General features: G+C 42.6%; 1 protein-coding gene across 1 annotated transcript; it reads right to left on the bottom strand.

Annotated features, from left to right (window-relative positions):
* Positions 1 to 1,286: 1,286 nt before the first annotated feature.
* On the bottom strand, positions 1,287 to 21,481 carry LOC139731984 (cytochrome P450 26A1-like). Its single transcript, XM_071642857.1, has 7 exons — positions 21,326 to 21,481; positions 8,617 to 8,760; positions 5,155 to 5,292; positions 4,249 to 4,464; positions 3,251 to 3,415; positions 2,488 to 2,748; positions 1,287 to 1,783 (listed from the first exon to the last, which is right to left on the bottom strand). Exons 1-7 carry the CDS (start codon positions 21,479 to 21,481, stop codon positions 1,334 to 1,336), a joined length of 1,530 nt encoding a protein of 509 aa, XP_071498958.1. The 3' UTR covers positions 1,287 to 1,333.
* Positions 21,482 to 21,728: the final 247 nt, after the last annotated feature.

Genomic DNA, 21,728 nt, shown 5'->3' with positions numbered 1-21,728 from the left:
TAACAACCAAACCCCCCAAAACTAGACAAATTTCTTGTAAAACAACTTAAAAAAAAAAACTCAACCGAAGTCGGTAAAGACTTTTTTCAAAATTATCACCTGTATTATCAGCTCCATTTCTTACCTACTGTAGTACATAAATACATGATTTTTTTTCTTCTTCAAAATATTGCTAATACAGCATACCTCAGTGAACATCGTTCAATGTCACACAACACTCAAAACAACCTTTTGTGGGTTGGTGACAACGTTAAAACCAGCGGTTTGAATTTACGTTAAGAGGTGTCCATAGTGACTTATTCTGTCGACAAATCCAATTGGACCATTTTGTAGCTGGATGGGCGTTCATTCTCTTGTGGCGATCCTCGGAGCAAATGAGGCTCAAGCAAGAACTCTTTGAAAAGATAAATATGGGATCATAAAGAATACCAGGAAGAACAAAGAATAACGAGCAAATAAAAACAACAAAATTAAACAAATAGCTTCTCAAACACACGTTTCCTCTTGAAGAAAATTCACGATACGCAAACTAGAAAAGAATATTGCAAATGCACAAAGAGTCTTACTTCGAATTCTTCCCTCTTTCTTCTGAAACGGGAGCCGACTCAAACGAGCCTGTTTCATTTATTCATGCTCCGCTTATGGGGGGAAGTTAGATACGCAAAACCACTCTCATCACAGACCTCAATTACACAAGACACACCATTATTCAGCCGTTATCCACAAGCAGAATCATTCAATAACCGCAACTGGAAAGACGTCGAAGATATGAATCTATGTACAGTGGCTACACATCAGTGACATCATTTTTGTGAAATACGTTCAATGTTTGAATGGTACATTTCTGAATTCACTTTCTGCAATGAATACACTGCTAACATTTAAGTATATTTTTCTCCTTTCGCATTTAATTCCTGTGAAACGAAACGGAAAGGTAACAAATCGCTAGCGCATCATTTTCAGTTGTGTGTAGTACGGCTAGTCTATCAATGATTAAGCAGAAATTATAACCAACTGTCTTCAACAGGTACTAATGTGATATTGGAACAGATAACAGTGTACATTTCAATTACGTGTAGTAAACAACAAAATGTAATGAATTTGTGCTATTCTTATTCCATCAGTACAGTATCTCATTAGACAAAGACAATACTTCATAATGTAGTATATTTTCATAAATTCACACTTCTCAGGCAATGCCGAAAGATGAATGTACAACAGGCAGTTTAACACACATCCATTACGATACGCATGCCTCTGTGTTATGGCAACGAGATGTACATGTATGTTCTGCTCATTATAGTCCATGGTTTCTCGCTGTGAAAGCACACGTTCACGCCGCCTGACAAGTCAGACTTCTCTGCCCGACGCAGTCGGGCGACTGACAGTTCGCCGAGCTGGATGCCGAGTCGGCTGTGCACTCGTTCTCGTTCTGGTCTACCAGTTTTAATCTCCTGAACCGCGTGGCCATACCGCACTTTGGCATCGGGGAGGGTATCCACGAGAATTTGATGTTTTCCAAGTCCAAAACTTTGAAGTCGCACATGCGCGCCAGCTCGATGAGGAGGATGCGCAACGTGAGCATAGCGAAGTTCTGGCCGATGCAACTCCGGGGGCCCTGGCCGAACACAGGCATCGCGAAGCGACCGTTGATCTTGTCCTCCTGACGCTCCGGTGAGAAACGGTCGGGGTCGAAGGTATGCGTGTCGGTAAAGGTGTCGGATAAGTGAATCGTTTCCCTCACACTCCAGAATATGGTCCAGCCCTTAGGAATTTGTTTACCCTAGGGGGAAAAATGAAAGATGGCAAATGTACATGGTAAACCCTGTTACTACTTAAAACGTGTACGGCGTGCCTTCTTCATAATAGGGCCTGTAAGAATTATTCAAGAGCAGCCAGAACTCTGAATAAATGCTTGCCTATACACTCCATGGGCTAGAATAATAATTACGTCAGACAATGAACGAGATGTGATTTCATGGCTTTGTAAATTTATGGCCCTGAGGGTACTTAATCTCTGTATACAGTGCACATAAAGGTGTGTACACGAAGAGCAACGAGAAATTGTTTACAGCTTGATGTTCTAAGTAACTTGATAGAAATCTAAACAATGCTTACAATAAAAATACTGTATAAAAGCTCTCTATGATTTCCACTGTGAATTCCAGCAAAGAAATGCCACGAGATGCTACCTTAAATTGTAAGTTCGCTCTTTTTATGAACAGGCTGTAGGCCTACCTCAACAGCAGTTGCTTTTGGAGAGAAACAAGAGGTCATATCATATGTTTCCATAGATACGCGTTCTTCTCCCATATCAAAATATTGTAACGTCTTAATCTTCACTCCCATTATCCATCCTTCTTCTGATACACTAAAAAAAGTGAGCAAAACATTTGGAAAGCCAAGAATGTGTGAAAAAAAGGAAACAATCTGTGGCCATATATATATATATATATATATATATATATATATACATTATACACTTACGTCTAGTTCGAATGTCTTCAGAGCTGTCCTGAACGAGGCGCCCGTAGGAGGCACTATTCGGAGACTCTCTTTCACGACTTGCATCACGTAGCGACACTGGTTGATCTTCTGCAGGGTCAGAGGTGAATAGTCGGTCAACAACCCTTGTTCGTCCAGCTCCTCACGCACTTTCTGTAGGACGCGCGGATTCCGCGCGAGGTGGTAGAGCATGGTGTTTGCCGCCGAGCTTTGCGTCGCCATACCACTCAGGAGGAATTCAACCTGTGCACAAAGATACCGGGGTAAAACAGAAGATGGCTTAAAATGTTTTTCACACACACGAAAAAATGATAATAGGACTCCGTGCAATTCCGCATTTATTTTATCACGTAGGTTAAGGTTAACGAAGGTTCATTTGGCTCAAAGCTGTTCTTTGGAAGTCAACAGCCAACTGTTCCGTTCCGTGACAATGAGGCTTTATACTGAATTCCGTAAGTATTTGACTGATTTGAACGAACGGCTGACGCATGACCTCCCCCACGCACGTAAGCCACTATCTACATGTATACACGCACATGATATCATAAGTACGGACTATTATTCTTTGACTTGATGATAAACGACTTTGCCGTAACTCTATGGGGTTCTAACAGACAATCTCACCATTTCAAGGTGTTTTCTTTACGTTTTGTTTTTGAGTATGTTTGTATATTCGAGGCTTACGTGCAAACTGTAGAACATCAAGCACATTTCAGACATAATATTTTCGCTAGACGACACGCACCACTTGATTTTTAATGGCCTTGTAGTACGTCTCCCTGTCGCATTGGTCGGCGAGGTTCATGAGGATTCGGACGGCATCTTGAGTGTCTTGGCTCGGGTCCAGGCTCGCCTTACGCATCACGTTTTCGTGCATCGTCTTCTTGATGTACTCACATGCTTTCAGCGCCTACATCACGTTGAAACAAAAAAAAAATGCAGCACAAAACAATAGTCGATCGTTAGAAGGGTAACTGGATAACTAATATAAGATTTGATGTTTACAACATCGTATCTACAATCAGATTCCAAGTAGATCATTCAGTGGTATCCAAGATCCTGCACTAAATTTCTGAACACTTCACACAATTTTTGTTAAATTATTCTATATCTTTCCAGGAATTAAAGCAACAAATACCACGCATAATTCACTGTCAAATGTGCTAAATGTATGCATCCGCCTGCTAACAGAGGTTTATGATGCTATTTACAAACGCGAGAAATACGTATTTCACTCCTACACTAATTGATGTGACGGGGAGAGGGTAGGCCTCATTGGCATTTGTCGATTCCCTCACATGCTTGATTTTGCCCCTTTTTTTTAAATTCTCCTATTTGTGTTTAAACGCAATGTCATGTTTAAACTTTCAACATTATTTTCTCCCCTTTAAATAAGCTTTGAACTCAAACTTGATATAATGACATTGGCAGATCACCGCATTGATGAGAAGCGTGCCACCTCCCTTAGGTGAATATCTGGTGCACATTGCATCTAACCCTTCGTGTGCGTGTTGTTGTGCCAATGATTTGCCAATGTGTTTCACACAGCTGTTCCTAGAATGGTACAAATACGCAAGGCAAAGGAAGCCGCCAAGTTTGCCGTTTAATATATACAAGGCGCATGAAGGATTGGTATAAATTGGTTTCAAGGAGGTACGTGTCTCGTGAAAACAGGCGGCGCCATGCGATCACTCCATTTGGAGTAGGCCTACATTGAGGAGAGGGGGAAAAGTGCGCACTCACTCTCCTGAAGGGCGTGAAGGGAAGGTCGAAGGGAATACTCATGAAGCCATTGAGGATGTCCTCGAACTTCTGACATAAAGTGGTCACGTCCTCGTCGGTGTAGTCGAACCCGCAGAGCACGTCGGAGGCGACGCGGAAAGACAGGTGGTGGAGGGCGGTCCCCGCCAAGACCTGGTCCTGCTGACACCACTTCTCGATGGCCTGGCGAACCGGTTTCTGCGGACGATGGTGGATGGAGAAAGAGAGGGGATTGAGACACATTTTTTAAAACCTTTTCTCTATTTCAGTAACATCGTGGGTCACTTTTTGTTTATGTTTAGCTCATTTCTATGTATGCTACCTGCAGAAGTCGGCAAACATTCCCTCTACCCTATTGACCGGCTCTTCTACGGGAGTCTCCCTGAAATAATGAATCAATCGTTCAGCAATCGTTCAGCAATGTATTTGACAAAAACTATTCAAGAGATGTCATGTTATCCCCCGATATCGCGAAAAGAAACATTGTGACGAGTGTTTATTTTCACAATTACTGAAGATATATTTGTTTAAATGCCCAATTTCTGATTTTCCTCTTTTTTTTTTTTTTTTTCTTTTTTTTTGAGTGAAGCGTGGCAAGTCTTCTACGAAGGGAGTTAACTTTTTGGAAGGCATTTCAACGAACTCCAAGGGATGAACTTGGATGTTTAACTTACTTTAATTATTCTCAGACATAAGCAACTTTCTCTTCTTCGAAAATGCGCCGCAAAATGCCTTGATTTGATGTATATTTTTCAATCAAAGTATCGATCCTGACAAATGTTAAAGTTATCCAAAATTAGTAGCATAATGGAATTGAGATTCTGTAAGAATTCTTTGTTTGTTTATTTGTTTGTTTGTTTGGTCATTTGTTTGTTTTATGAAGAATACCTGTATCATGGACACGTAGCCGGCGAGGGCGGAGTGACAGAACGCTGAGAAGACCCGTTTCCTCATGAAGGCGTGCTCCTCTCCTTGTGACATGGCCAGAGTGTACTGGCCAAGGACAAGACGGGTAGACGAGGGCCACTACAGGGTGAAAGAGATAATGAACATAGCATTTGATTAATCTGACCGATGAAGATTTCAGAAAAAGGTGTTTTGGGGATTTTTTGCCTCCCTTCACCATCCCTTCCGTGTTTTCACATTGGTGTATGGAAACTAAACGAGTTTAACTGAAAAGTCCCCTGAAATTTGTGCAACTCGCTCGATGTCCGCCCCACCTATACCCCGTCTTCTGTAGCTTTTCACAGTAAATGCTAAAGAGGGCCATTCATTCATACAAGGTTAGTTCATTGACTGTTATTTTGGCGTGGAAAGTCCATGGAATGGACACAACGATGCATATTTTGATTAGCCCCCTATGAATGGTCAGTATCAGCAACTTAAAGGTTATTGGAATGTGATCAGTAGCTGTACAAGACGAAATCATCAATAGCCTAAAAGCATACTGCCAGAGAAAAGGGATGAAAAGGGTTTATCGATGGTGCTATACATCAATCTTGTGAATGTATTATGTCTGTCCTATTGAAGTATAGTGAAGAGTACGTGAGAACCCATACGATTTCTCCTCCTTTTGATCGATGACTCTATACCTGTCTGTTTCTAACCAACGTTACTTCTGAAAACAATCACACGAATGCCATATTGGGACAAAACAACGTTGCTACAACAATCTCCCTCAGTCCCCACGTCTCTTTCTTTACATTCATCTTGCATTCAAGCGTGTGATTAGAATCGAGAGAAAGGCCAAACACGTTGGCATGCCCATCCATGGCTGTTCAAAAGTGCAAGTTCAAGTAACTTATCACAATACCCTTTCGTTGCGTTCAACAGTCAAATATCATTTGTCATTGGTATCTGAAGTCGGATATACCTGTCAGGGCTTATTCGTGCCCTCAAAAAAAAAAATGTTTTGACACATTATTCTAAACAGATAGAGCAACGCAGACGCACTAATGAGGGAGGAAGGGGCAAAAATAAGGACAATTAGTCGATAACAGTACAGACGATGCAACGAAAGACGAAGAAAATTGATTTGTACATTTAAGAGGGGCACGGGATAAAAAAAGGGCTGATGAAAGTGTAGCATATATAGGGCGAAAAGTGAGGGCGACGGAAGAGCAATAAGGGCAACAAATTTTCTAAACAGAGCGAGAGAAAATCAGGAAGTCTGGATATTGGCAAACATTTTCTTTTTGGCTTAAGAGTGTGCCTGTTCCCGTTTCAAAAGGTCATTTGGGTTATTTTGACACATACTTCTGTCATTTTCCATTGTGTGCACGGAGCTCATGTGCGGCAAGGTGTATGGACGGTCCTCTATAATAGAGCCTTTGAAGTTACCTTATGCCTTTAAGGCACCATTGCATTACCACAAATGAACTAAAATGATATTTATCTGTTCTTCGCATCTAGGCCAAAGTACATGTAATTGCAACAAACAAACAGATTTATGCCTGATTTTACACTTTCGTTGAGAAAACCCCCGCTTTAAAGGGATACTATAGTATTGGTGAATGCGAGTATTGGGCTTTTAAATTTTTGCGATATACCAAGAAACCACTTATGAAATCCCATTGTAAGCGGAATTCCAACAACAAAATAAAACAACATGATCCTAATAAAAGGTGGGTACCACTTTTTGTTCGGATTGCTCTGTTTTGGATATCTCAGTCATTTCAAAACCAGTTGTCATAAAATAAACGCTGAATCCCTTTTGGAATTACATGCTCTTTCGTATTTCATGTTTCTCATTATCTCACCAATAATGTTAGAAACCTAAAGTTAGGTCTCAACCAAACTATAAGAGCTCTTTAATACCTTGACAAAGATTGCATGTACCATGCATGCCAAATGTTGATTCGATTATCACGTTCCGACAGGACGAATATTGTGTAATTTATCATCCGATGTTTTCGTCATGGTAGAAGCCAGACACTGCTCGCAGTGATGGTGCTACAATAAACTGTATCACACTTCGCACACGATCGGAGCAAATCGAGATTTGCGGTAGGGCAGTGAAATTCGCCCACAGTCTTACCAGCGAACTCTGTCTATGAGTGATCTGGCGATGTTGAAGGCCCCAATGCTTTTGGAAGGAATTGGAGCAAAACCAAATGTAGGCCCTAAGGACTTTTGGAGCATGCTAACGAAGAGATTCGATCTTAATTGGCCTGTTAAAGTCGAGCCAATATTTCCCGCCAATTCCTCCTGTTGGTAAGAGAAGGTCAAGGTCTTAAAAAGGGAACATCATCTTCACTTCGTCAGGGGCTTACAATGGCAATAGCACGGTAGGTGCTGCAAATGGCGGTCATAGAAAAATATAAGACACATTTCTCTAAAATATTGAAATATCGGAAAGGCTATAAATGCAGAGCCTACAGCCATGTATACTGAAGTTTTGCACCTTTTTAAGGACACCATGATTATCGGGGGATGAAATCTGAACTGTCGGGTTACCGCCTATCACCTAATTGTGAATGTGCCATTGTATAACACGCATATAATCTCTATGTTCTTATCACGCAAGCAGCGTATCATTATAGTAGGCCCTACTTTGTTTTGGGACGAGCAGAAGGACTATTTCGCGCGAGGAATGAGTGTACTGCTTGCGCGGAGAGCACAAATATTCAAGACTTTCGAAAAGGAGGCCCAGAATGGAATATGGCCCAGTACTTACATCCCTACATTAGATGTCTCACAAACTTAATTCCTCTTGAACAGGAGTATATAGATAAAGGGGTGGGGGAGGCTGACAATGCTGGACTATAGTAATAACTGCAAGGCCCTTAGGAAGGACATTGCTAAGACTGTGTGAAGCTATACCCTGGGCGAATATATAGGACATAATCAAAGGTAGTATACTTTCTTCCTTTTCATCATGTCTTTATTTTCTACTCACCAAGGTCATGCATGAAAGACCTGATTTGATCTGTCAATGTTGCATGACTCATCCAGTGAAAGTGTTTGAAAGGTGTCCGGCGAAGATATCCCCGCATCGTATAGAACAAACGTTAACAAACTATCGATTGGTTTAAAAAATCAATCCGAGTGTTGTCACCAGTTTCACTTTGTCGTGAAGAGAAAACAACAACACCGAAAACGCAGCATACGCGATGTTTAATGAATGTGGCGATCACACATGTTATGGGTGTTATTGTATGATGATGTGCTGGCGTTTGCATAACGTGTAAAGCCTTATTGTACTGATTGCGTGTTCTCATTTAACTCGTATGGTAAATACCTACAGCACTGCCAAAGAGGAAGATGAAGACGCGGATATGCACCTGTTGCTGATGATGTCACTATCGTATGTACATTTGTAAGTCTCAAAATAAATTTAAACACACTTACTCTTGAAGTCACAATGTCGTTTTCTCCCTGTAGTATTTTGGCGATGTTTTCTGGTCCGTACACTCGCACCGTGGGGTTCGTGAACAGGTGCGTCTTGAAAACTCGACCGAACTTTGCAAACTTTTTCTCGTAGAACGCGGGTCCCTGCAATAGCGGAAGAAAAGTGACGAACAAAATAGGAGATGATGAGTGATAAGATTAGTTTACATACTTGTGGTTTGGAATCGCTGCCGTACCTTGCCAAGAAAACACGGGGAACAGGAAAACACTCAAAAATTTTGATTGCCACCTTCTAAGGTACAAACAGGGGGAGTAAGTGTGTGGAGAAAAAAAAAATGACAAACGCATGAAGCAACGATGTGCATCTGGCTGAGAATTTGGTGCAATTCTTCCATAAAATCGGTTCTAATTTTGTCGACATACTTTTAAAGCAAATGGGTGAAGATAATAAATATGTTTGTGAAATGAAATTCCGTTCTGGCACGTTGGCGCTCAAAGGAAATCGGGTGCTGAGCCGACGCGACCTTCACCCCCGCCGACGTCGCCCGGCTCATGTCGCAAAAGTGACCCAAACTTCACCTCGTTTACAAACAAACACACCGAAAACAAGAAAAAGCACACGACGAAAAGTGGACTTAATATACACCATAATGAGTGCATTATCTTCCTTGTCAGAGCTTGTGGTGTCGTCAGCATGGAGGTTACCACTTTATAGCGCGGGAATATGTTGCGCTATGTAGGCCTATACAAATGGGATTAAGGTATATCACGCATTTTTGCTCGATGCAAGCCGTTTCTATTTGTGCGTGATGCGTGTGACTGTGTGTATCCTGCTCATTTTAATAGCGCTATAGGTTGTACATGAGTATCTATGACCGATTATTACTCGCCTGCAAGAGTGAAACAATCTGACCCTGTGCAATGAATACTGAATCTCTTCAAACAAGAAAATAAAATGAAGAATACCCACTTACTCTGTGTTAGCAATGCATTAATTATTTTTCTCTCATAACCGATACTCTCACTTCTCCACTATTCATCGTAAAGATGACACCGCTGTAAAGAGGCGAACACTGGCTCTCTTTCTCCATCTGGCCTTCCTCTCGTACCGAATGGAGTGGAAATGACATCTGTATGTGACACAATGACGCTTTCCATCAATCAAATTTCTGCTAGACAAAAATAGCGCCGGAATTAGATACGCACCGATACAAAACGAGCCAGTGGTGAATTCGCGGACGCTCCTCTTTCGCGTATAAAGATATTTCCACAAAATATCATTTCCTATGAAAAGTACTCGTTCCCTGGCCTTGTTTCTGACATGTCAAGGGTTATATTATTGGCTTTGCTCTCTGAAAGAGGTTAGTCTAGTGCTCTTTCATTATGCTAGAAAAGTGAAAATAAGTTGAATTTTCGTTATACGTGTATTTTCTTTATACATGGTGCGTATGTGATGTTACTATCTGTAGTAGTGTTCTGATCCAGCGGTCTCGTCACCAAAACTTCAAAAATTTATAACTTTTGAACGGATTGTCCGATTTCTTTGAATTTTCACTGATGTATTCTACCAATATTGCTGCATTTACTCAATCGACAAGTATTTTGGGGTTTCATTCCCCTTTTTAACTTAAACTAACCTGTCGTTTTCCTCAGTTTCAAAATTCCTACCATAAATTTATTCGAACAAACGCGCAATGTAAAGCAACTGCGACGTATACTAGTGGTCGTAAAGGAGGTCGGGTTCAACCCGTCAGAATTAATCGATGCCTCGGATGAGAACGTCCCTGTATTGCGTCCATAATACTCACTTGACGCTCGCCACAGGTAAATAGCTAGAAGGTACCGCAAGGAGTGTGCGGGGGTATGGGGGTAGAGATGCCCGCAAAGGCAGCAGTTAATCGCGTGGAGCGTGCAAAAGGGGAGAATTTTGCCCGAGTTTTATTTGGTGTGCTGCCGGGGGAAATAGAAGCGATAAGGAATGGAAGTGCGTAGGGGAGGAGGGAGGAGGGCGGAGGGAGGGGGGGGGGGGGGAGGGTAGAGTAAAACAGGACGTGTAGTTTATTACACCCAGCGTGCACTCCGGGATGACGGATTTGACAAGGTTGTGAAGTACATCATGCATGACAAGACCTCATATCCCTGCGAAAGAGAGGGATATAGATTTAGGGAAATAAAGGAGGGGAGGGCAGGAGTGGACGGCCGAAAGCACGTATGTGCCCTGTACCGCGTCCCCTCTGCTATCAAACGGCGGTGTCCGCCACAGCTACTTTCTCCCTTAGATGTGAAATCAGACCTTCCCTAATGGAGTGGTGGTTCACGTTTCCTCACGTGTACACGTATGTCTTGGAGGGGGTAGGGAGGAAAAGAGTGACGAATACCCCCCCCCCCTCCAATCAACGACCTCAGCGCCGCTCCTAGAATTTCGCCCTTGAAATTCCCAAGAAACTAGGAATGTATGGGCACGTGGCAGGCATTTGTTTTGAAATAGATTACCTTATGGACGGATTAAGTCGACAACAGGGCTCTGATGCTAGCACTGGGCTTAACGACTTTGAGCGACAGCTGGTGACAGGCATTGCTACGAAGCCTGGTAGAGGGGTTGAACATTACTGACATACAACGCTGTATTAATTTTATCACTATGGGTTTAACAAAATCCCTCCGGTGTATGCCAAATCAACAAAACACGAGGGTAACCTGTGACATCGATTACGGAACTGGCTAAAGTAGAAGAATGGATAGATGGAAATGAGTTGGACCCTGCAAGTTGCGTAAATGTTTCCATTCATTGCAACGCCTTGGGACAAGGCTACGTTGCGGAGCTTAGCCAATGTTTTGCAACCCCAGCGCCCCAGCCAGCAGGGCCTGGTAGGTAAACAGCCCTCTCTTCGGCTGAACCTCGGCCGAACGTGACGGCGTAGGCAGGTAATCTCGCACCCGCTGACGGACAAGAGCAAAACAAAGCGCACTGGAACATCATTTTGGAGATGCCAATTGAAGCGATTGATTGCCGTCGAACGCCGTGGAAATGGAGACTCGTGACGAAAAACAGGCAGGCAAGATTGCATCCAGGCACCGAGGGGTGACGGTGGGGGACGGGGAGGGGTGGACGGGCATTTTCTCTCTAGAGATTTACTCAACGTATCCTCGAGATATTAATTATGCTTCCTTGTTCAAGCTCCTTTGTGGGACAGGTGTGGTGGGGGGGGGGGGTAGGGAAGAGGGATGGGTCAACCCTCTTTGTAAAGTAAGCTTGCACAGCGTTCGTAACAGAAGTGTCTGCAAGGATATGCTCACTAACTTGTGAGCACATCATGCGCGATGTAATGCCTTCTGAAGCCCCCACTGGGGTTATAAAATCATCTTATCGGATGAATTTAATGAGAGCGAAAGTTTCTCCTTCGTCATTCCGCCTTACTGAATATGTTCGCCAAAACCCGTAACTTCATCGCGATTTATACTACTTGGCTGGTGGCGGTTGTGAGCACTTACGAGTTTCTAAGCAACACAACCGCAACTTTAAATTGAGTATTGCGGTTGTGTTTTTTTTTTCTTCCCCCTCATCTGTTGCATAAGCATGAACATGCATACTCGTCTCCGAGTTCACTGCCACATACCCGCGGAAGTGACAGTCGTACTAAGCGAATGCGTCAGTCCTTGACGTATCAATTTAGAACTAGGCAGTAGGGTGTGTTTCTGCGGATTCTCAACCTCCCGTCCCGCTGCTCCCACCCCTCTACTCCACAGCGTGCTTCACAGCGACTTGGACGTCGGCCAGAGGGGACCCTGGAAAATGACAGGCGATGAGGCGTGGAGCACATATCATTGCTAGCACCCGTGGCAGTGCGTGTGTATGTACACGTGTGTGTGTGTGTGTGTGTGTGTGTGTGTGTATTGGCAAGCAACAGAAATAAGGGACACACTCTGGGGTTATCTTACTACACTTGTACTGTATAGTACATTCGAAGTACGCGAAAGGTGTATACAAATTAATATGTGGTTCGCGTGCTGCGTGTCCTATTTCACTGTCACACAATACTGCACTGCACAATATTATGTTGTGTACCAGTATAAACATATGTACTACAGATGACACCTATGTTTTTGTTTGTGTGCGATGCATATCTGTAGCCTGCTTCGAGTGTTCGGGGATGAGGAGCCTCTGATAAGAGACTCTTTAGTTGATGAAAACGATGATTTCCAGGAGTTTGGGCGCGTACAGGTGAACAATGGCCAAAATGATTTTGTCATAACAAATACTAGTTGGCCCTACATCCTCGTGAGTACATGACAGATTTAAAGCAATAAATATAGTACGTCATACATAATCATTGTCCTTTGTTGTAGATATGGTCCTTATGCAATCGTAACGAGCGTGTCGAGCCATGCAGCGAAGCATGCATACACTGTACGAAACGTTGGTTTTGAACGACGGAAATAAGATTCAGTAGACAATTTAATGCATTCAACGTCTTAGTTAAACTTTGTGCAGCTAAATTTCCTTGTGCTTGAGCAGTGACTGTGTGTAGACGGTCAAGAAGCCGACATCACAAACACACACAACTCTCCAGGCAGTCACTAATATTTTACATTGCGTTTGCGAGCATTGATCAGGTATTTCTCTGTGAGAAAAGCAGATGACTAATGAACTGATCAAATATAGATCTAGAACTACCCCTTTCCTCCTGAATGCGTGTATGATATATGTGGAATACCGAGATATATATATATATGTATACGTGTATGATATATGGGGGGGGGGGGCTGCTAAATATCATAATATATCGTCGCCTGCCGGGCAGAACGGCCCTAGAAGGCTTAAATAGTGCATGCAAGCCTTAGGGCCCTGTCATAGCAAGTTTTAGAGCATGCAAACCTTAGGGCCCTTCTGCTGGGCAGGCAACGATATGTTTGCCTATTTGTATCATAATACTTATTCAATTTCTCTTTCGCCTTCAGCATGCCAACATCAAAATAGACACGACAAATCTGTTTCAACGGGCCTGGGGAGGACAACTTTGCACGTAGCTATCTACATTCACGCCACGATGTGAGTGTGAGAGCGAAAGGATCCAGATGAGGCTTTTTGAAGATTCGGTGATCGACGGAAGTCGAATGGAACAGGTGGATGTCGGAAGTGCATCCCATCAGCTGCAGCACATGGTGTGTTTCCCTTCCTGAGCAGCCCTGTCCCCTGCAATATAACGTGCATCATTGAAAGCTTATTCAGGACTAATCCTCGACCCAACTACAACTGGCCACTTGAATTAGCGGTAAACGCCACTGCTGCAGAGCCCCGCAAATTTCCGCTAAACCAAGTGTTCCGTCTTGTTTCCGCTGCAATCAATGAAACAATCCCCCAGCAAAGCAAACAGCTGAGGGGCAGAAGGGGACCCTGGACTAGAGGGTTTGTGTCCTCTTTTCCAATACAAAATGAAATAAATGAATATAAATAGCCGTTGTTCTCAGCGCGTAAAATAATTACTAATAGGGAGAGAGAGGAAGACCTGGGGATGCCCGAATAAAGAGTACTAACACTAACTGTCCTTTTGATGTTTGCTGGGAGGATGCCAAATTGGCAGTGGTTTTCAGCCAGCATGTTGTGAATCATCCACCACGAAGTTCAGCCAGGGGTAGGGGATTGTGAAGGGATCAAGTTCATCGGAACAAAGGGGGGGGGGGGCATGCAAGCGTGCGAGTCACGTGTTCGATCTCGCTCGATTCCTCGTTCTGCAGCCCATGGAGTACGGAATGTCATCATGACATCAACTTTTTATCCCAAGTTATTTTTATTTGCTTGTGTGCGCGTGTGTGTATTTCTCTGTTGTTGTTTTGAAGATTTAGATACCTTTTCTATCTACTTTCTCCTTCTTTATATCTGTCTGTATTTCTCACACACGCTCTCCATTGTGGTATCGGTCTGATGCTTATAAGTACTTCTGCGTTGAACACGGGCAAACGCAGGGCACAAGTTCAACTATGCGTTCATATAACTCTCTTGGCTGAACTGGACAAGCCAGTGAAACCCATTCTTAAAAAGAAAATGAGAGGAAAGAAACAAAATGAAGTGTATATATATGTATATAAAAGGCTAGATGAATAACAGCCCGATGGCTCTTCGCGTTTTTTTCTCGGTTTGTCTCATTTTGAAGTGATGAATAGCCTAAAAATATTAAATGGTCATCCAGAAAACTTTTAGCAGGGCAAAGCACACGACTTTGGTAGATGAGCTTTGTTGAAATCAGTGGATGTCTTGTTCGAGAATGACCACATTCGTCCAGGATAAGCTACAAGCAAATGAATCTGTACAGATGTCATACTCATATCACTAGGAACTGATAAGGCCCGCTATAACTGAGGCAAAATACAACTGTAACTGTACAGTCTCCGGAAAGGAAGGATATACCTGGTATCGTGAAGCACATAGTAGACCTACTGGTGTCAGGGAACAGATGATGTGGGTTTCACCAGGGAGGTGCGATGTTTCACCTCCCCGGTTTTGCGGTTGTCCTATGTGTATTTTGTACACACATAGTGAGGATCAACTGGAGATGTGTGAGCCTTGCAGTACCTGTTTATTATCATCTTTCCTCAGTGGCACGCTTAGTGCGGCAGTACTTTGACCAGCGAGTGACTTGCGCAACGGTTTGTTTTTCTTTTTCAGATGTAAATAATGCAACCAGTCCACTGTCATGTGGATTACGAGTGTTATCAGTGCTTCAGTGAATAACGAGGTCTATAAGTTATTGATGGTCCTCTGACCCCTCGATCGTTCTCGCCTTCGCTTTGGGGGAGAATGATAACAACAAGGTGCCTACAGTCCAAAAGCTTTCACAAGGATGGACAATAACTCAGCGAGGTTACAACTACAACTATCATTGTCCCAGGACCTGGGCACTGCGATTGCGTCACAAAGAAACGCTCTTGCAACAACACCGATGGTCTCCTTGAGCGACTGTGTGGACATCCAAAGTACTAGTACATGTACTGCTGTATGGCAGTGCAAGTGTCAGTAGGATAGGTGGGGAAGGTCTTCCGTCAACGCACCTCTGTTTGTGGGTAGCTTTCCAAGCTTGGCCCAGGATTACCTCCCCGGTCTTCTGTGGGAGCGAAGCGCGGCGTGTGTACACACGGCCGCAAGGTGAGGTTAAAAGCAAGTAAACAACCGAATCCTTGTGATTGCACGAGGCGCTGGCATGCTTCCCTAATACCCGTGGCCCGGGAAGTCCCGTTTGTTTTGAGTTAAGCCGAACATCAGCCTCGGCCTAAAACCACAGACCCGCCCCTTTGATTGAGCTTGACGGAGCTTACCAGTTTGTAAATTTCATTAAGAAAACCATAGGCTCGAAAATTAATGTTCAATGACGGGCGAGTTTACTCGCACATCGAAAGAAACAAACATGAATACTTAACGAAGGAACTTACTTCGAAGGGAGTACCCTTACTCATTTCATTCTTTTATTTCAACTTTCCAGTTTGTGTCTGCTCACAGATGAAGTATAAGGCCAAGTCCCCAAACTGATACTACAGGTTGCGTCATCTCCACACGACTCGCTTACTGAGAAAATGTGACACTGACTCTCTGTTTACCTATTTGGGTAAACAAGATCAACATTTCTCCAGCGTCCCCAGCCGTGCGAAACCGATCTCTGTAACCACAGTGGTCTGTAGAGTCATCCAGGGGCAGTCAGGGCTTAGGTTGACATCGAACACCACCTAAAAGTCACCCCCTAAACGATGTTCTCACGCACTCCCCTCCGATACAAGGCCCTTTCCACACCTAATCAACTTACGTGCCATCCGCATTCATTTCGCGGATGTCGTGTCGAGTTTCCAGTGAGTAAGCTCCTTTCGTTTCGCGGACCGAACTTTCTTGAGAGCCCGAGGCCTGTTTCATAAAGATGTTTCGCTGTTGCGGCAAGTTGCTCTACTGCAGTTACCACAGCAACAACAGCAAATTCTCAAAACGGACGTGTGTTTCCTGTTGTCGTAGAAAGTGAAATGAATGCAATCTGCAATGACACCAAACCTCTAAAAAAATGGACCTCCAATAGGCGTACATCCTGTACAAATGTCATTAAAGATTTCGCTTGTCATGCTTTTTTTTTCTCCATGAAACAAACTCCCCACGATCAGCACAGAAGTCCGTGGTCCAGGATTTACCCTCATAACGGACAAGTTTAAAGGTACCTGATGAAAAGGAAAACCCAAAACAAAACAAAAACCCCAAAGCCAAGCGTATTTCAGTAGTCCAAAGGACCTTACTTGAATCTGGAAGACAATTTTGTCTTTCACAAGGCTCCTTCATGACACATTAGAGTGTTTTCCTTTTCGAAATATCTAAACGACGCCAGTGTTCACTGATTGCTTTCGTTTTGCCCAATTTTGTGGCTGACATGATTCGCCAGGATAAAGAGCTGTTTTGGAGTATTTTGAAATCAAAAGTGCGAAAAAGTTTCGATCGTATTATACGACTCCCCCCCCCCCCCCCCCCGAATCGTGTCCGATTGTGCCCTATAAAAATTGCACCAGCATTTCCCATCAACTGCACTGCACTCTCACGCGGAAGATCGATGGATGCTGATATTGCCCGATTTGCCATTTATCATAACATCTTACGTAGCAACCACGATCGGTTATGCTCTGAGATTGCAACAAATCACTAATTTCATATTTTTAACAAGGAAATGAAGGCGAAAAACTGTAGCCTTTACGTTATATTTTTGTGCAACAACCAGACCATGACTTATGAAAAAGTGAATTGTAGTTAATAGAATTATTGAAGAAAAGCAACTTTTGGATGTGTGTGTGTGTGTGTGTGTGTGTCCATAAGCGACTGGGGAAGTTGCGAGTTGACATTTTATGTCCGAGTTTGATGACATTTCTACCAGTTTTTTATCTGATCTATCTGTTTAGTTCCCATCCACGTGAAAACTATGTGGATTTGCACTTTGAGTATATACAAAGTACATTCATCAGACCCTAGCCATAGTACCGTATGCGAGAGAAGACACAGATATTATTATTTTTGTCGAATACGTGCTCTGTACGTGAATGCTGATGATGCATATGTAGGGATATGTTTCATATGTGACGTGTGAAGAAGAGAAGATCTACAAAAAAAAAAAAAATTAAACGCAAACTTTTACAGCTGTAACTAAGATTGATAAAATAAAAGGGCAAAACAGATTTATAGAAAATAATTTTATTACTTATTCAAGCTATCAAGTACATTCTATGAAACAGTTTTTCTTCAACAGTGACATTGCGAAGCAAAATTAGCAGTATTTTACCCGCATGAACAAGAACGTGTTTTTTTTTCTCTCTCTCTTCCTTTCGAACGGATGATCAGGCAACGTGCAGTGGTTTGGTTTCTAACCAAATTTTTTAACTGATTGAAGTCTCGCCACAACCGCTCAGAATTATATAATCTGCACTTTGAAAAGTCTGATGAAATGCCGCGGTTTTGGCTCAATTTTGAAGTGATTGCCTAATCCCAGCGGCCAGTGATTTAGCTTTGGCAAGCCCCAACCTTCCCGCTGGATATTAACTCCCCTCACCTGTCATGACTGGTCAATTCATTGATCATTTAGAGGGGGACATTAGAGGTTGAAGTCTGGAAAACTTCCACGTCAAATTTCTCTTTCGGTAGAGCTTAACCTCATTTACGATGAATAATGATAATCGTTCATTTAAACAGAAAAGAAAAAAAAAAGCCGCAGAGCTCCTACCTCTGTGAATGTACATAAAATTTTCTATAAAGAAAAATTCATCGCTCTGTTGCAATATCACACTGCATAAGAGTTAATCAGAAGCTCAGAGATCCGGAAAAAAAAAAACTTAGTAAACATGGAAATGTATCTCAAATCGCCGTTGCATTCCAAGCTGCCGCTGCTCTCACCGATGTCATTATTTCGTCTACCTCCCTCGAGGGAATAGTAGCTACAAATGCAGTGACGCAATACACCCGATAGATCAGTATATGTTTCGGGAGTATAGAGATCTTGAGATATAACGTTCAAATAAAATGACATTTATCATGTTATCAGCTACGGAATCCTGAAGTTCACACAATGTCACAGAATATACATCTAGTTATATTGGTCATGGCTACAATCGAACAAAATGTCATCCTAGAGTACAATCCTTGTGAAAACTCTTGTGTATTGTGTATGACACCATATTTTCAATCATGATTTCCAGTTAATTGAAAAAAAGATATCTCTACGAATCTTGTTCATTTGAACACAAACATTCCAAACATTCATAATACGGAGCTACCGCACGACTGTACACAAACATCGTATATTAATCGGATGCCTGACTGAAGTTTGTAATAACAGGAGCTTCTGTTTGTGTTTCCTGGGGGATTTTGATAGTATGCGCTTCCAGCTGAATTAATATACATGTACATTCGATCAAGTTTCCCGATAAGCCCTAATACTGCCATTTGATAAGGCTTCACTGCTTTGGAAACCCATATAAGCATATCATTTTGGTATATTGGAGCAAAATCGTGCGATGCATTTTGCATCACAAGGTTATTAACCTAACATCAATAGGTGCGCATTGCGCGGAGAGGGGCAAGGCATTTTGCTTTCCTAAATACCCCCTAAAGTGCATGCTATCGAACTTAAATGGTCCATTAAACAAGCAACTATACCATTAAGAAGAAGAGAAAATGGGAGTATGTGGATTCAAACGAATTGTAATAATCACATAAATCATGCCAAATAAATAACTCGATTCTTGCGCTCCCTTCCGCCCGCTTGGATTCACGCGAATTCCTGGCATTGATTCGCTGAACTTTTGACACCTATGCCGCTTTTTTCCCCCTGAGCAAAATTCCATTGCCAATCGTTTTAACCTTTGATGCTTGTCCACTCATTCAGAATAGCATCTATACAAAAAGAAGGAACACTAGAGTTTTCGTACGCGAAGTACGTGTTTTTCTTCACAAATCCTCCATCGTAGCCACCTCTCTCTCTCTCTTTCTCTTTTCTTTTGGTAACTATACTGCAGAGAGAAAGGCAAAGCATTTGTGTGACAAAATGGCCATATTTTTGTATCCTGACGTCACTGTCAAGATATGGTTTTCACATGTCGCAACAAGTCCGACAAGAGAAAAAGAGAGAGAGAGAAAAAAAAATACAGCCGTTGTATGCGATATGACATCACACCGTGTCAACAATGCCTTTACAATACCTTACAAAATATACATGTATTACAAAATAGGCAATATTACGGTCAATGATTCTAATTCTTCAATACAATGGTATTCGGTTTCTTCTCCAACAGAAGAGTTGATTTTGCTCTATAAAAAAAAAAATCAAAAAAAGAGAGAAAAGAAACAAACCTGGATGTATATGACGTTGCATCAGGTAAGAAATATGAAACTATTCAGGTTTCTTTCCGCTTTTTTTTTTTTTTTTTTGGCAAGAATATTGTAAGGAAGTGTGTTGTGTCAGGATGGTAAAGAAACGAGTGCATATTATTAGCGTACGCTGTGTATTGTAATCATTTTGATATCGGCCCGTTCTGAATTCTTCATGTTCTGAGTATTCCGTATACTCTCGAGATTCTATTAAGCTCTGCTGCAAAATTGTGTGTCACGGTAATCCCCCAATTCGGGTGAAAACTTGCGCTCTGTAAGTAAACCTGACCTTCGTGGGGGTGGGACAAGTGCGGGAAAGTGATATTTTCGCTTCATTCATCCTGCGATTTCCCAGTGAGAGCTACTAGGTACGACACGGGTTTAATGACCCTCCTCTCACCCCGGTTTGTGGCAGCTCCACTCGGGTCGTGCTCTCTCCACGGAGTGCGCTTATTCTTGCGAGGTATATCCGCGCACCGGATTGGACTACGAGTTTCATTGATCGGAAAGGAGCGTGACGCGTGATTGGTCAGCTGTCGGTGACGCGCGGATGACGTCAGGGCAACGTCACGATGGTGCAGCGGCTACTAGCTTTAGACATGACTTCCTCCATAAACACACGTGTCTCTTGCCATGAACGTAGCGTTGTTCACAGGCAAGCAGGCATAAGCCACAGTTCACTTCTCGGAAAAGAAGGGATTTTTTTTTTCAACTCTTCAATTTCTTCTACAAAGAAAAGTTATTGCAACAAAGCTGGTATTCACGTAGGGTGCATATGGTTTCCAAATAAATATTACTCATGTCTTACAGCTGCGATGTTACGAAACTGAATTTTCATGGTGTCACAACACATTCTCCTGCTTCAGAGGATTGTTGTGTAGCAAAGCACTCGATAAAGAAAACGAAGCCTTCTAAAAATGTATCGATATCTGTTGGTAAGTTAATGAAACAGACACTTTTGGTCTTGCGATATGTAAAGACTTGCAATACTGTGCAAATTTTTCTTTTCTTCATGAGCAACACTTTCGAAACAAGTTTGTAAAGTTTCAGATGTGTAGATGATAAAAACACGAAGAATGGGCATTATTCACCAGTGTGCCATTGTTTAATGCAATATCGAGATGATCATGTTTATTTCCTTAATGTTTACCTCTCACTCTTTTCATTAATTGTAATTTCGGAACAATGTGTTGGCCTAAACAGAAAAGAAGAGCATCATCTAGATATTACATCTACACAATGTACGTGTGAATAAAGATGTGTACCAATTTATAGATGAATAATGAATGAAGACCGAGGATCCAAGAGTCGTAATAAAGTGTGAAGGAAACTCACCTGGAAAAGAACCTGTAACGTTTCACCCACAATCGGCCACCCGAAGTCTCCTCCAGGCAGCGGAGCTGTGCTGGTCTGGTCGCTGGTCGTAAGGATGTAGTAGTACCACAACTTCTTGATCAAGACCAGAAGACAAACGGGCACGACCAGCGACATGAAAGAAAACGGACATTCCATGATCGACGACGATAGCGACGACGATGTCGACGGGCAAGGATGGTGACCAGGAAGGAGTTGCGAAGGAGCGGGGCGGCTGATGACTGCTGAAATCAAGAATAGGAAAACATATCGGAAAATAAACGATCGACAAGGATGCCCTAAGGTTTTTTCTTCTTTTTTCCCCCATATAGAAACCAGGCACACACAGACATAATAAGGCAAGTTGATAACTGTACTGTTTCTC

Source organism: Diadema antillarum, unplaced genomic scaffold (genome assembly GCF_040938485.1).
Source record: "Diadema antillarum isolate AM-2024a unplaced genomic scaffold, OU_Dant_1.0 seq00000392_RagTag, whole genome shotgun sequence".
Lineage (NCBI taxonomy): Eukaryota > Metazoa > Echinodermata > Echinoidea > Diadematoida > Diadematidae > Diadema > Diadema antillarum.
The sequence above is the reverse complement of the archived record's forward strand: the minus strand, read 5'-3'. Positions and strand labels throughout refer to the sequence as shown.

Excerpts from the sequence above, each read along its gene's own strand:
- LOC139731984 (XM_071642857.1), bottom strand. The coding sequence starts at position 21,481 with ATGTCGCTGGTCGTGCCCGTTTGTCTTCTGGTCTTGATCAAGAAGTTG. Across the intron at positions 5,293-8,616 it reads ACGACATTGTGACTTCAAGA|TGGCCCTCGTCTACCCGTCT; the intron begins GTAAGTGTGTTT and ends TTCACCCTGTAG. Across the intron at positions 2,749-3,250 it reads AGGCCATTAAAAATCAAGTG|GTTGAATTCCTCCTGAGTGG; the intron begins GTGCGTGTCGTC and ends CTTTGTGCACAG.